Consider the following 13,925-nt stretch of genomic DNA (forward strand, 5'->3'; position numbering starts at 1 on the left):
AAATCCAAGAAGGGCTCTTTATTAAATATTACCAGGCATGTGACAGGTTGTGATAACTGACCTTAAGAAGGGCTGAGTCATGAGTCTTGTGTGTTACAGATCCTCTTGACCTTCAAAGAAGGGCCTCGAGGCCCTCTTTCTGAGAAGAGGTGGCTCTTTCTGAGAAGATTCAGCCTCAGTAGTAGCAGGCAGTGGTGAGATTTTCCTTTTTAGCTAATGGACTAAGTACTGTTATTCTAGTTTGAGTTATATAGCTCTAGTTTCTCCCTGGCTTGTTTTCATTTAAGAATGATAAATGGCACAGTTAGGACAGACATCCTAAATTGGAGGGGATCCTTTGTGAGGACTGAAGTTTCTCTCTTGCATGTTTTGTTCCCCTTTTCTAAAAACAAGCAAATAAAAAAAAAAAAACCTCAACTGTTTGAAAGTTCTTTTCCTTGGATACTGAAGAAATGCAAATGTCAAGAAAGTTGAGAAAATAAACAAAGGGGACTTATCCAGATTTATCTGGAAACTCATGAAAGGGTGGCCAGAGCTATTTATAGATGGGAGGAAAGTAAGTGCATTATTCTAGATCAGCTCTTATCTTTCCCAGAAATCTAGTTTCCCATTTAATTTCACATGCTCATACTTCTAAGTCAAGATTTAGCATTTAGGTGCTCTTAATATCGACCTTTCATACACATGCTTGTGCAGTAATTCCTGACATTTAGACATAATTTAGACGTTGGAACGGGCTGCCCAGGGAGGTGGTGGAGTCACCATCTCTGGATGTGTTTACTGGACATGGCACTTAGTGCCATTGTCTAGTTGACATGGTGGTGTCAGGGCAATGGTTGGACTCGATGATCCCAGAGGTCTCTTCCAACCTGGTTGATTCTGTGATTCTGATGTCTCTGTTTCATGTTTATGAACTACATAAAAATATTTTTTCTTCACCTACCACTGCCCAGCTGCACTTTTTGTTAAACACTGAAATTATTTTGTGCATGCACACAGACACATGTAAGACTTAATTGCTTAGGATTTTTGCAATTGGTCCTTTTTTGAGGACATATAAACTGCAGTTTTGGGATAAAAATGGTAAAGAGAAGGCTCTGGAGAAGAGAATGATCAAGAGAAATCTTATCAATGTATAGGAATACCTGATGGAGGAGGGGAATGAAGAAGACGGAGCCAGTTTCTTCTCAGTGTTGCCCACAGACAGGATAAGAGGCAATGGGCACAAACTGAAACACGGGAGACTCCAGCTGAACACAAGATGACACATTTTATGGTAAGGGTGACCAAGCCCTGGCAGAGGGAGGTTGTGGAGTCTCCATCCTCAGAGATACTCAAAAGCTGTCAGGACATGGTCCTGGGCAACCAGCTCTGGGTGGCCCTGCTTGAGCAGGGAGGGGCTGGACTTGATGACTTCCAGAGGTCCCTTCCAACCTTTAACCATGCTGTGGTTCTGTGATCTGAGACTTGTCCTTTGGCTGTTCTGTTTGCTTCAGTGTACTGATTGCTGAAGATGGTAGGGAAGGGAAAAAGAAATAATACCTATCTTAAGAAACTTGCAGTGTTGAGAACAGTCACAAAAATCTTGTTCATTTGCCTTACTTCTTTTAAAATTAAAAAAAACAACACATTTTTCTTGGTTTAGGTTAGTAGGAAAATCTATATGTAACTTGTTAAAATTTTGGTGATGTTTTTGACATACAGTTATGTAATGTACAACAGACATGATTAGTTTACAGGAGTATTATTGTCAGTCTGAAAGTTAGACCAAGGACTAAGATAAATATCCCTGTTTTTGGGTACTGACAATAGTTTCTGTTTAGAGACTGAGTTGTCCGTAATACATTAGGAACGGTTTAGTTTGCATATTTTTAGTATTTTTTTACACAGATCTTATAATAATTGGGATGACCCCATGGTCATAGGTGCCATTTGTTTCTGCTTACTCTACTGGAGACTGAGTATAGTGGCTAACTGTTCATAGTGTCAAAACACGAAAATTTGAATTCAGGTGAAAAAAGAGGACAAAGTTTATGGAACATTGAACTGCCTGAGCATTTTAGGGAGATGCTGTGTATAATTGTGGTGATTTCCTGTCTTTTGTGTATTTATTTGCTATTACACCATTGTCAAGAGCTGTTGGGTGGTACAGTCCTATGCTCGCCATCAGGAGATGGGTTCTCCATATCAGACCTTGGTCTCTTTAGGTTTATTTTCTTCAGGGCAGTGGCACGGATTTCTGCACTTATACACTGTTCTGAAACTAACAGAGGCAAATTAAAAATAGCTGGTTTGGTTGTGATTTGGAAACTAATGACTAGTCTATGCTTGGAGTTATTTTGGAATAGTTACTGAAAGTGAATTAAAATAACCAGGAATTGGTGTGTTCACAGGGGGACCTTGCACTTTCTGGTTCAACTTTCACATAGAGACAAGTCCTAATTACCATCTGTCCCTTGAGCACCTTAGTGAAATCGATGTGGTGGTCTCATTCTGCTTCTTCCTAGTGAGCATAAAGCCACTACAGCTCTTCAGCATCTTGTGGCATTTTGCATTCATCTCCTTATCCAGGTGGATAGTGGAGTTGAGGTGTGTCAAGACTGGCCTGATCTCTGCAAGTGAGGTGCGTGAATTGCCTGGGGAAGTTTCCTGCTCACATTTATTCCTATGTGCAGATGAGAAGGAATGGCATCTCCAGACCTTCAAATTTAAATACCTGAACCCAGCACCTGGATTCATTGAAAAATAATAGGTCCCTCAAATAACAGGCAACAAAATACTTGCACTGTATTTATGATTTAATAGTACACTCCATTTTCTGCTGCAACAATAGGAGTTTGAGTAATGTTACAACAAACTCCTACTGCGTTACCTTGTAAAGGGACTAATTTCTATAAAAGGTGGAAGGGCAGCAATAGAGGGAACAGTTCCAGACACTATCTGTAAATGGCTCTTCTATGCGTGCTGTGCCAGTAAGCACCAGAAGCAAGTTATGCCTTTTTTTAATAATAAGTTGAGAAGGACAAAAGGGATAATTACCTCTAAGCACACTTTCTATGTCTGGAGGATATTTGTATCATCTAATTTTCAATATCTAGGGTAGGTAATAAAGTTAGGAAACTAGTCTCCTAGGGTGCTTTCACTCTGGGTAGATAGGTTCTTCCACAGGGTGTTCAGATCAGGAGATCAATCTTAAATTGAGGTCTTGAACTGACCTCTGGAGAAGCTGAGGTCCACGTAGGCCACATAAAACTTCTGTTGGAAACTGGCTTCCTGAACTACGTGCTCAGATAGCACGTGTGGATTCAGAGTAAGAGATTGCTTACCCCTTGGTGCTCCCTATTAGCTCCCCAGCTTCCCTTGCTTCCACCAAAGGCCACCACTTTCTTTGCTCTGTTGGTTGAACTGTATCTGATTGCTTCCTACAACATATCTTGGCTAAAACTAGAAAACCTTTTGTTTGCTAGTAGTTGAGTGCTTAAAAGTTTTGTGGTTTGTTTTTTTCTTTTTACCCTCCCAAGTTGGATATTAAAGCCAGCAGAAGGAAAAGGGCATTTAACTTCAGTGAAAAGAATAACAAGCACCAGGTGGGAGCAGGTTGATTGTGCAAATGTTTTAATTCAAATTAGCATGAATGAGGATAGCCACTCTTTATTGTGTTCCAAGGCTCCTTAACTTTTAGATAGTTCATCTCCGTACTGTGGGGCAAAGATGTCCAAACTGAGGTTGTTTATTTTCACTGCGTAATGGTGGTTCAAGCCCTAAAGTATAAAATGCTACTGTGAACATACGAGGACATGCAAGTGCTAACTGGCTTCAGTGAATTTCCTAAGTGAGGTCCTTTGAGCAACAGACGTTGGAAGGCTTAGATTAGAAAGGCTAGTAAGAGCGTATTTAGAGCATGGTGAAGGCAGTGGTTAGCAAACCCAAACGTGGGAGGTGGGGGCAGCAGTTCATGGATGTGTTTTTCAGGGCTGTTATCAAGAAATCATCTAATGCCTTATATTGTTAACTCAAAGATAGTTTCTTTTTATCTTAAAAAGTTAATTACTTGTTTACACACCAGTTATTTCTATTTGGTAAATTAAGCCTGGTTTATTCTGACAAGTTGGATCGTTTAAAATATCCTAATACTGTGTTGTACAGTTTTATTCTGTTACTGCCAATATAAAGAAGTTGAAATTAATGTCCTGAGTTGTCAGTGTCTGCTAATTCAGAGATGACAGAAATGTGTTAAAATATATTCAACCTATAATATTTATCTTGCTTTGCACTAATTTGTTTCCCTTTGTGTTGCAAAATACTGAGTGTACATAAAGTATTGAATAAATAAAACAAAAATAAATGATTTGTCTACATTCGTTGACCTTTTGTGCATTCATTTTAAAAAACAGTGAAATAAAACACAAAATACAATGTATTCAGAGGAACAGTTTGGTCATATTTTTATCACTGTTCATTTTGAAATAAAGTACCCTGGATGTTTTTAGATACAAATTTGTGAGCTAACTTTTTTTTTTTTTTTTTTTAGAAAAGTGTGGTGGTGTTTAATGTTTAGCTTACTGTAGCCCCATGAAAGCACATGGGACTAGGTGCGTTACACAAAATAGATGCTTCGCTGCCTGAGACGGTTTGTGATCTAAGTACAGAGCAAGAGACAACAGATGCATATAGACAGATGGGATATAAAGCAGAATATGGAGATTACAATGTACCAAGAGAGACCTCCTAGAAATTCTTGAGTTTCTTTCAAGAATAATTTCCTACTCTAGCTCAAATTATGTTACCATAACATATTTCTTAATCCCTTTAATTATATAGGTAATGATATAGCTGTATTTAAATGTTGTAGAATTTAAGTAATATGATAAACTCTAAATTGGGCAAAGATGTTACAGAGTTCTGCAGCTTTGAAAATGGAAACCAGAAGGGGACAGGTGATTGGTTGGACTGGGCTTGTGCAGAACAACCCAGGGACTGAACTGGAAACAAGTAACTGCTTTGCTAGACTTTGTCCTCCTTTTTTTGTGAATTATCTTAAAAAGTTTGTTTGTTGGTTCAGAAGTTTGCGCTGGTCTGATCAGTGCCCATTTTCTTCTAGACAAAGTTTATTAAGTGTTAGATGCAGCTGATATTGTTCAAGACAGTGCTCCTAATAAAACAAATACAAAGCTTTGAGTTGTTCTCTTGCATCTCTTAAGGAAACTTTTATTAAGACTTTCAATCTCTAGCACCTACCGAAGCGTTCAGCTTTTGTATCACAACTTTGCCTGAGGCCAGTATCGTTTCAAACGTGCTAAAACTATCTTCTAGCACCAACTTACAGCTGCTGGTGCTTCTGATTATCGAGAAGTGTAAGGATGAGACTGGACCTGGCTTTTGTGCATCTTGGACAAAACGCAGATGACTTTTGACATGTGTCAACTCCAATTTCAGACGTCATTTCTGACTGCCCTGTTTCTGACAGATACCTGTTCCACGGCGCTGCTTTCCCAGTATTGAAAATTCACGCATAAAACTGAAAATAGTCAGGTGTCTCTGTTCCTCTGTGTGGCACTTCTGATCATGCAAATGGTTTGAAAAACAGGGAGATAAAGCCACATTTCAAAATATTTCAGGAGTTTAATGCCTGAGAGCCTGTAATACTCTTTATTACATTGTTATTTGACAGGGGCGCATTATTGTTTGGGGAAGTGAAAGCAGTTACATGTTCTCTGTGCTCATGTAGCTTTACATGCTATATGGCCAGAGGGTGGGAGGAAAGTTTAGCGTTCTGTGAAAACATTCAAAAATGTGAACTTGTCTCTGTTACTTTAAGATGCAATAGACAATCTTCATTGAATTTAAACAGAACACTGTAGATCTGATAGCATGCATGCTGCAATTGCTTATTCACTGGTAGAATCAAATGTCATCGTATACAATGCAGGCATTTGTTATTACAAACAGATTTTAACGTAACACTTTCCCTCACAATTTTGAAGAGCTAGAAATAAAAATGCTCTGACGCGGTGACCGTGCAGTTTTGAACTGCCAGATACCTTTAAGGGTTAAAATAAGTGCAGCAGCATTTTGGTAATGAGGTCATGGCTGTCTCTCTGGATGCAAATGCACAAACAATTTCAGTTCGAACTTCAGGCCAATAGGTCTCCAAGTACTTTTGGAGCCCAGTGATACAGTCCACATCGTTCCTTTGTAAAAAGGATAAATTATGTTTAGAATTAGCCTTGTTAATGGGCTACAAGCTTAGGGCTTGAACAAAATAATCTATATTTAAAAACTACACTGAATGTCACAGAAAGATGGATTGGCAATTTCACATTGGTTATTTTTTCTAGTACTTGTATCCAATAGTAAACGTATCAAGTTGGGCAGCTGTTAGTTTAGCAGAAGAGGCCTCTCATAGAAGGATCCAGAGCACCTTCTCTAAAAATTTTAACAGTTGCTAAAAGGTATCAAAAGCAGCTCAGAGCTAATGGAAATGGGAATTGAAATAAAAAGTTGTGTTGCATCTAAGAAAGCGTGATTGATGCAAGCAGTTCTCATTCTTGCTTCAAGGTTCTGCTGCAGAGAGTTGGGTCTGGTGTCTGCTCTCGCTTTCCCACACCTGTTCCCAGGCTGCTGCTGGTGCTGGAGCAGCCGTTCCCTTGCAGTGACTACAGCAAAGTGCCAGAGTGTGAAACTGCTTAATTGGGCATTCTGAAAATAGAATGAGTGCGCTTTGGGATGAGCTTTAGAGAACTTACTGTGTGCTATCTCTGTTTAGAGAAATCTTTACTGCGTTTTCGCAGTCACTTCTGTTTAGTAATTGCAAAGGGTTTGTGTGCAGAATTATCCAACCATCATAGGGAGAGTTTATTGAAGGTGATGACGTGCTGTTTTCAGCATTTATGTATTTATTTTTTTCCGTACAATGCATTGATAGGCTTGATAGGATGCTTTGCAATAACTTTCATTCCTGCAGCAGACATCTTTTCTTTAAGCTCTGCAACTGCTACCCAGTGTTGAGCATAAGATACTCTTCTTTAAGTGATTGGGGAAGGGAAAAAAAGGTGGTGAGTAGGTACAGAGCCTTCAGGTGGGCACCCCAGATGGTGTTGTCAGTGCCGTGCCTACTGGTGACCTGGGGACGAGTGACTAAACTTATAATTCACTTTCCGTCTGTCTGTGATCAGGTGATATTTACTATGTCTCGTACTAATGAGATTCATGGAGAACTTAAATGTTATGCAAAAGTAAATCATTATCTTTGAATTGGCTAAGAGAAAGGATTTGTAAGAGCAAAATACAGTGGGTACTGATCAAACCTAGAGATCTACAATGCCGCTCTGATTTTTTTAATATATATACTTTTAAATAATTCAGTCTTTTCAGAGAATTACAGCAGCTTTCAAGGTAAAGTATAGATCCATGGGTGTTCCACTGCTCTCCAAAAGGCTCGGGGGCTTTCGCATCTGTGCCTCGACTGCTCAAAGTGGCAGAACTTCGGAAAGGAGGTGCTGATCGAGATTAATGATCGCCAGCTAATGACCAGGTGCTATCTGTCACCTGATAGCAAGAAGTCAGTTGCGAGGGGGTGGGGTAATGACCCACCTTTTTGCGTTTTCCTAAATATAGAGTCCTTAGGCAGTTTTTACATGTTTCAGTTGGCAGGAACTGAACCTGCGCTCTGGCAGCTAGAGCTGCCCTATTCAGCTGTGGCTCCGGACTGGGGGAGTTTAGTGCCATGCATCAGTAGGTGGATCACCTTTGTGCATGCAGTTGGTCTGTGGCATGTATCATACAAGAGTTTGAATGTTACCACAAGGTATCATCATCTAAAATTGTTGAACACAGTTTTATTAATAAAGACATTTTTTCCTTAAATGCTGTAAGTGAAAACATACACTCTCCTCTTTGCAAGAAGGAAAGTGTACTATCTTGCTCCCTTGCATATCTTTTTCCTCAGAACAACACTGTTTCCTTATAAAAACACTTTTTCTCAGAAGTCTCCTACAGACGATGAGTTTAAATTCGGAAGAGTGAGGGAACTCCAGCTCCTTCTTGCATCTTTCCGTCTGCTGGACAGTCAGTACTTGTCATGACCCTGCTCACACAGAACAGCAGCATCTGCCTGGGGAAGGCAGAGAGCCCATTCCCTCTGGTCAAGAAATAGGAATGCTATGTTTTATCTCAAAACTACCAGAAATGAGAAAATGGGCCGTATTCACTTGGGATGCTCTTCTATATTGGGTAGCAGGTTCGGACTGTGGCATTTCAATGAGGCTGTTACTCATGTTTTACAGCACTCGCTGCTGTCACAGCCGCTGCCTCTAAGGACTCCTGCAAACTCTACAGTGAGTCCTTCTTACCCCAGGCTCTCTGGACACTGCTGAATTTGATCTTAAATAGAAAGCGTTTGGGACATCTAAGTGACAGGGCTTCCCACTGCCTGTAACAGCCTGTGGCCATGTGTTTAGGCTGTGTGTTTAGGACTAGTAGGTGCTGAACACCTACTGCAACTAACCTGATTTCACCTGGTAAGTGTTAGGTCCAAGTCTGGTGGTTCAGCACCACTGGGATGTGGGAAGCCTTGGATTCAGGCCAAGGGGAATGGAAGATGCGGCTGAGGCTTAGCTGCTGGGTCATGCGTGGGTACTTGGGGTGAGCCCCCTTCTGCCCTTCCACTGGAGATGCAGTGGCAGGACTACAAGAGCCACAGTGCTGGGCTGGGCAGGGAAGAGGGAGATGGATGTCAGCCTTGTGGGTAGATCCTGTGGGAAGGGAAGTGAAATCTAACCTACCCCTATAGATATGTAACGTAAAGTGTCCTGGCCCCTGCTGCGAGTGGGCTTGTGTTTCTGAATGGTCAGCTGGAGATGTGTCAGCACCGAAGCCAAATGGACCGGCTGCCCCTCCACAGGTCTTCTGAAACGCCTCCCTCCCTGAGTTGGCTAAACAAGGCATGTGGGCAGGCTGGGTTGTCCGTCCTCTTTCTTGCCCAATTCAAAGGGCCAGACACAAATCATTTTAATAAGGGACTGCTTAAGTTAAGGGCCTTGATTCCACCCCAAATTAAAACTGTCGGGTTTGGGATATGATTTATACACTGAGGGTGTTCAACAAAATTGGTATGCAAAAGGGCAATGTTATCCAGCTCCCCAGACCTATTAGTGAATAAATCAATCCTTACTTATCTGCCGGTTTAGGAAGGGACCCTGAAACAAAGCCAGCTTTTCCCTTTAGAGGCTGAACCTTCATCATGGCTTTCTGCCTACTGTGAACTGAGCTATCTCCACAGCTAGGACTGACACAGACTTGGTCTGGAAGGTGTAGCCACTGCTTACCTTTCCAGTTCCAGCCGTATGCGTAGTGTCTTATCTCTGTTATCTGAACAGCTCTACAATTGATGTTCAGCTGGAAAACAGCTTATTTTCTCCCATATCTGCTCAGTGCTACAGTACTGGCTGTCTGCAGCGTGATTAGCTCTGTGCAGAACGCTCATTTCTTTCTAAAACTTCATCTTTCTTGCGTTGTTTTGTTTTGTTTCAGCTCAATTTCCTTGTTGAGTTACCAAGAGACTCTGAGATCGCGATATGTCGCTTATCTCTGTCACGGGGGGCCGCTTCCAAGTTGCGGAGGAGGTGGGGGGGGGCGGGGGGATGCCATGGGTTTGTCCTGTTATCCAACACGACGTTGCGGAACTGGAAAGAGGGGTTGACAAACCGGAGGGAGAGGACATGTCCCCAGCGGGGGAGTGCCCGCGGCGACCGCTGGGGGGCGCCCGCACTCCACGAGCGGTCCCGGCTTCGGCTTCGGGACCGGCCGCACAGGGCCGGGGCCGGGACCGGAGCCGGGGCCGGGACCGGAGCCGAGGCCGGGACCGGTGGCGTCTTCCCTGGGCCAAGTCCAGTCCACGGAGCGGGGCGACACGAGGTTCTGCAGGAAGAAGAAACACCCCCCCCACACGCCCCCTCCCCCAAACCTCATCGCTGTCCCCGTGTCCCCCCCGCCAACACCTCGACCCCGGGGAGAAACTCGGTCCCCAGCCGTGTGTCGGAGGCCATGGGAAGCCGCCTCGTCCCTTTGTGCATCTTGCGGGAATTTCTCCTTGCGTAGGCAAAGGTTAGGAAGGCATCGTTGGATTCCCTATAATCCCAGTTTAAATATTAAAAGTATAAGCAGCCTAGGCCCAGTATTTACCTAGGTAACACCATAGATTTCCCTCCAGACATGGACTTCTAAGAATTTACAGGACGGTTTGCCTTTCTTTTTTTCTTTTATTTTCTTTTTTTTTTAAAATTTTTTTTCCCCCCAACCCTTCATATTTATTTAACAAACTAGCGTGAAGAGGAGTGGAGGAGACACCAACAATAAAAGCAGTGTTTTTATGACCGAGAAGTAGCCAGTCTCCCTGTCTGTAACGTGAGAGGAAGGCAAGATTCCGTCCCCGCCGCCTGCTTTGTCACCGGCTGGGTTTAAGTAACCGGCACATGAACACAAAAGGCAAAAAACCACACACAGACATCCCAAAACTCGACACAAAACCTCTATTGGCTCAATAGTGAAGATGGGGATTTTGATAACGAAATAACCTCCCTGCTCTGGTGGGGTCTGGGCTCCGCTCCGTCCCTCCGCCGTGCAGAAAACGGCGACCGCCACCGAAAAGGAAAAAAAAAAATCCCACAAGAAAGTGTTTAAGAAAAAAATAAGTCTCAAACGGGATTAAGGTTTTAATTACAAATCCCTATCGAAGTAACGGGTTTGATGAACTGATCTTATCAATTAATAGTAACCTTAATTTGAAACTTATGAAATAGGTTCGCATAAAATATACCTCAGACTCTTTTTTCTAAGAAAAAAAAAAAAAAGGTAAATGCTACAACCATTAAAGTATCCAAGCACCAGCAGAAGAAATTGTAAAGAAGAGACGTGCTGCTTTGGCTAGAAATAATCATTTGCAATCGCTTGGGCGGAAAAAAATAAAGTGTCTATCTGGTGGGGGCATCTATAAAAAAATGAAAGCTGTTTTAAAAAGGGAAAATAGATGAAAGTTTCAGCCCCCCAACGGTATCATTTCATCATATTTTTAGACCGCGCTATATTAAAGAGAAAAACAAGGTAATTGGAACATGCATCAACAGTTTTCCATGAAATAAGAGTTAAAAGAAGTAATAGAACTAATCACTGTCTCCTCAAATCAAGTAGAAAACATTTCAATGCACTAATTAGAGTAATTAGAATAATAAGACTGCCTATATGTGGTAAGACAATGTGTACAAACAACTTTATTTAATGTATACTGGTAATCAGCGATGCGTGCGTGCTTGAATGCTTAGTGCAATAAAATTCACCCCCGTCCGCCCAAACAATCAAATACAAATTAGTTTAATGATTGTGCCTGCTTGAACGTCTTAGAAATCCACAGGCAGAGGGAAATAAATAGCACCATCCTTGTTTGTACGTCTCCCCTACTGACCAAGGAGCTGATGCCTCCATGGACTTAGCAATGAATGACTGTAGACATGAATGAATCAAGGAGGGAAAGGGAATTAATGAATGAGTCAGGCTGGCTAAAAACAAGTCCGAACTTTCAGACGAGCGCCTCTTACAGCTCCCGGGACGGGAGGGGACGGGACGGGACCGGGAAGAGGAGGGGGAGAGCGGCCTCGCCACCGCTTTGACGAGCTGCCTCTGCCCGGGTTTTCCTGCCAGGATTTACCGCCCTGCGAGGAGGAGGGGAAGAAACACCGGCCGCAAACTTCCTACCGGCCTACTCGCTTTTTAATCCTTAAAAACGACCTCGGTGCGGACATGTCCGGGGACACACGGGCCGGCACAGCTGGGACGCTGCGGAGCCGCCGGGAGAGCCGCAGCCGGGCCGGAGCTGGGGCCCGGCGCCGTGTCCGCCTTCCCTCCCCGGCGACTCCCCGGGACAGCCTGCACTGGCCCCGGCCCCGACCCCGCCGTGGGAGCGGCGGTGTCCCCCGGGCCGGCCCGCCCGCCCCTTCGCCCTGCACCCCGGCGAGGCAGGGGCAGCCCGCCCGCCCCGGACCGGCAGCGGCTCTGCCCTGGCGGGGATTGAACCTGCGCACGGACGGGGCTGGGCAAACACTTGCCAAACTCTTCTCCTCCCGGGGGAAGAAGGGACCCGGCGTCCCCTCTCCCAGCCTCCCGCCCCGCGCGGCCGCCACCGCCCCGCCGCGCCCCCCGGCACCGCCGGCAAAGGGTTTCCACCACCCCTCGGCCGCTGCCCTCGCCCCGTCCCTCTCCCTTGCTCGCCGAGGGGAGCGCAGGATCCGACCCCTGCGTCCCGCGGGGAGGCTCGGGCCTTGCGGGGGCGGGGGGGCGACGTGGGGCTGCTGCGGGGCCGAGGGAGGAAGGGGGTGCGAGGGGAAGGGGCTCCGCGCCGGCACAGACGGCCTTCCGGGGGGCTGCGTGATACCCCGGCACCCCCGGGACACTGGGGCGGATTTCGGGGCGATTTACGCGGAGTTTGCAGGGAGGCGGTTGCGGTTGGCGGACAGGGACTCGCAGCGTGGGTCAGGCCACGGGCTGAGGCCGGGTGCGGCGTGGAAATCCACGCCCCGCGGCTCGGACCCGCCTGCCGGAAAGCCCCCTTGTTTGGTTTGTAATTTGACGAGAAGTCGGGTCTGAGATGGAGTCCTTGCTTTTTATTCTACCATTTCTGCTAAAGCACGCTTGCGTTTTGCTCTAACTGATTTTCCCCGGAAAAGCACCCGCTCCTCCAAGTACCACCCGGCCGAGGCAGGGTGATACTCGCCTTCTTCGGAGCATCTTCCTACATCCCCGACGGCAACCTGGCCATGCCCCGAGCACCAAGTACCGATTTAGCGCCCGCAGCTCTGAAAAGTTGGGGGTTTTCTCCTTTCCATCTCGATATTAAAGCCGGAGCGGCAGCCCAGGCCCCCGCCCCTCCCGAAACACAAAATAAAGAGATAACCCCCGAAGGAGCAGAGGACGCGGGAGAGCCGCGTTTCCCAAGACAAGACCACAACGCCCAGCCTCCGTTTTCGAGGCAGCCAAAGGCCGCCGCTGCCCTGTCCACCCGCCGAGAAGCCGCGGACACTTTCCCCTACTTGCTCCCACCCCCCTGCCCCGCAAGGCGCTGCGCGGCCCCGGGCTGGGGGTTTCCCCCGTGTACGCCACCCTCCCCGTGGCTTTATCTAATCCCAGAGGTTTAAACCGGACTAAACTCAGCGCCGCTTTCCCCGCCGCCGCCGGGCCCCATTGCCCACCGGGGGCCGTCGCCTCCCCTCCCCGGGCGGGTCACTCGTCCCCTGAGATACCTCGTACCGACGGCAGCGGAACAAAGCGCCATCAAACCCCCAACGACACGACTGGGGACAACTTCGGGGCCTGGGGCCGCCCTGGCGGGCAGGGGCAGGCAGCCGGGGGTCAGGGGGGTTCCCCCAGCGGAGGGGCCGGAGGAGGAGGAGGGGGCGGCCCCAGGCCGGGCTGTCGGGGCTGAGGCCGGGGGCAGGAGGCCGGGAAGGCGGGGGCAGCCGGGCCCGTCCCGTCGTACCCCCGCGTCCCGGCGCGGGCCAGAAGTGTACCCGGGGGACCGGTCACTGGAGAGGGGGTCTCGGGGTCGGGGGGGGGGAACCCTGAGCTCCCGCCAACAAAACCCGAGGGCGAGAGAGAGACGATGGCACGGAGCCGGGGGCGACCGGGGCCTCTGCCCCGTCAGGGCTGTCGCAAATTGCCCGTCCCGAGAGCATCAACCTGACGAGGTACCGCCCCGGCCTGCCCCGCAGCCTGGGGGATTGGCCGGATTATTTCCCCTTCCCCCGCTTCTCTCTTTCCAAGCCTCGGCCCCCCCTTGCCCGCCCTGGGGAGAGCTGGCGGCGGGGGCAGCTCCCCGGGGCGGGCGGCACCGGCCGCTGCCCCTGACCCCCGCGGAACCGAGGACACGGGGGACGGCA

General features: G+C 46.8%; 1 protein-coding gene across 1 annotated transcript in view; it reads left to right on the top strand.

Moving 5' to 3' along the window:
* Positions 1–4,304, top strand: part of FBXL4 (F-box and leucine rich repeat protein 4) — a 66,477-nt gene extending 62,173 nt beyond the window's left edge. The window contains exon 9 of the mRNA XM_068398990.1: positions 1,140–4,304. Coding sequence (XP_068255091.1) covers positions 1,140–1,165 — 26 coding nt within the window. The 3' untranslated portion in view covers positions 1,166–4,304. The remainder of the gene's footprint in view (positions 1–1,139) is intronic.
* Positions 4,305–13,925: the final 9,621 nt, after the last annotated feature.

The sequence above is a fragment of the Nyctibius grandis genome, chromosome 1, assembly GCF_013368605.1.
Source record: "Nyctibius grandis isolate bNycGra1 chromosome 1, bNycGra1.pri, whole genome shotgun sequence".
NCBI classification, from domain to species: Eukaryota; Metazoa; Chordata; class Aves; order Nyctibiiformes; family Nyctibiidae; genus Nyctibius; species Nyctibius grandis.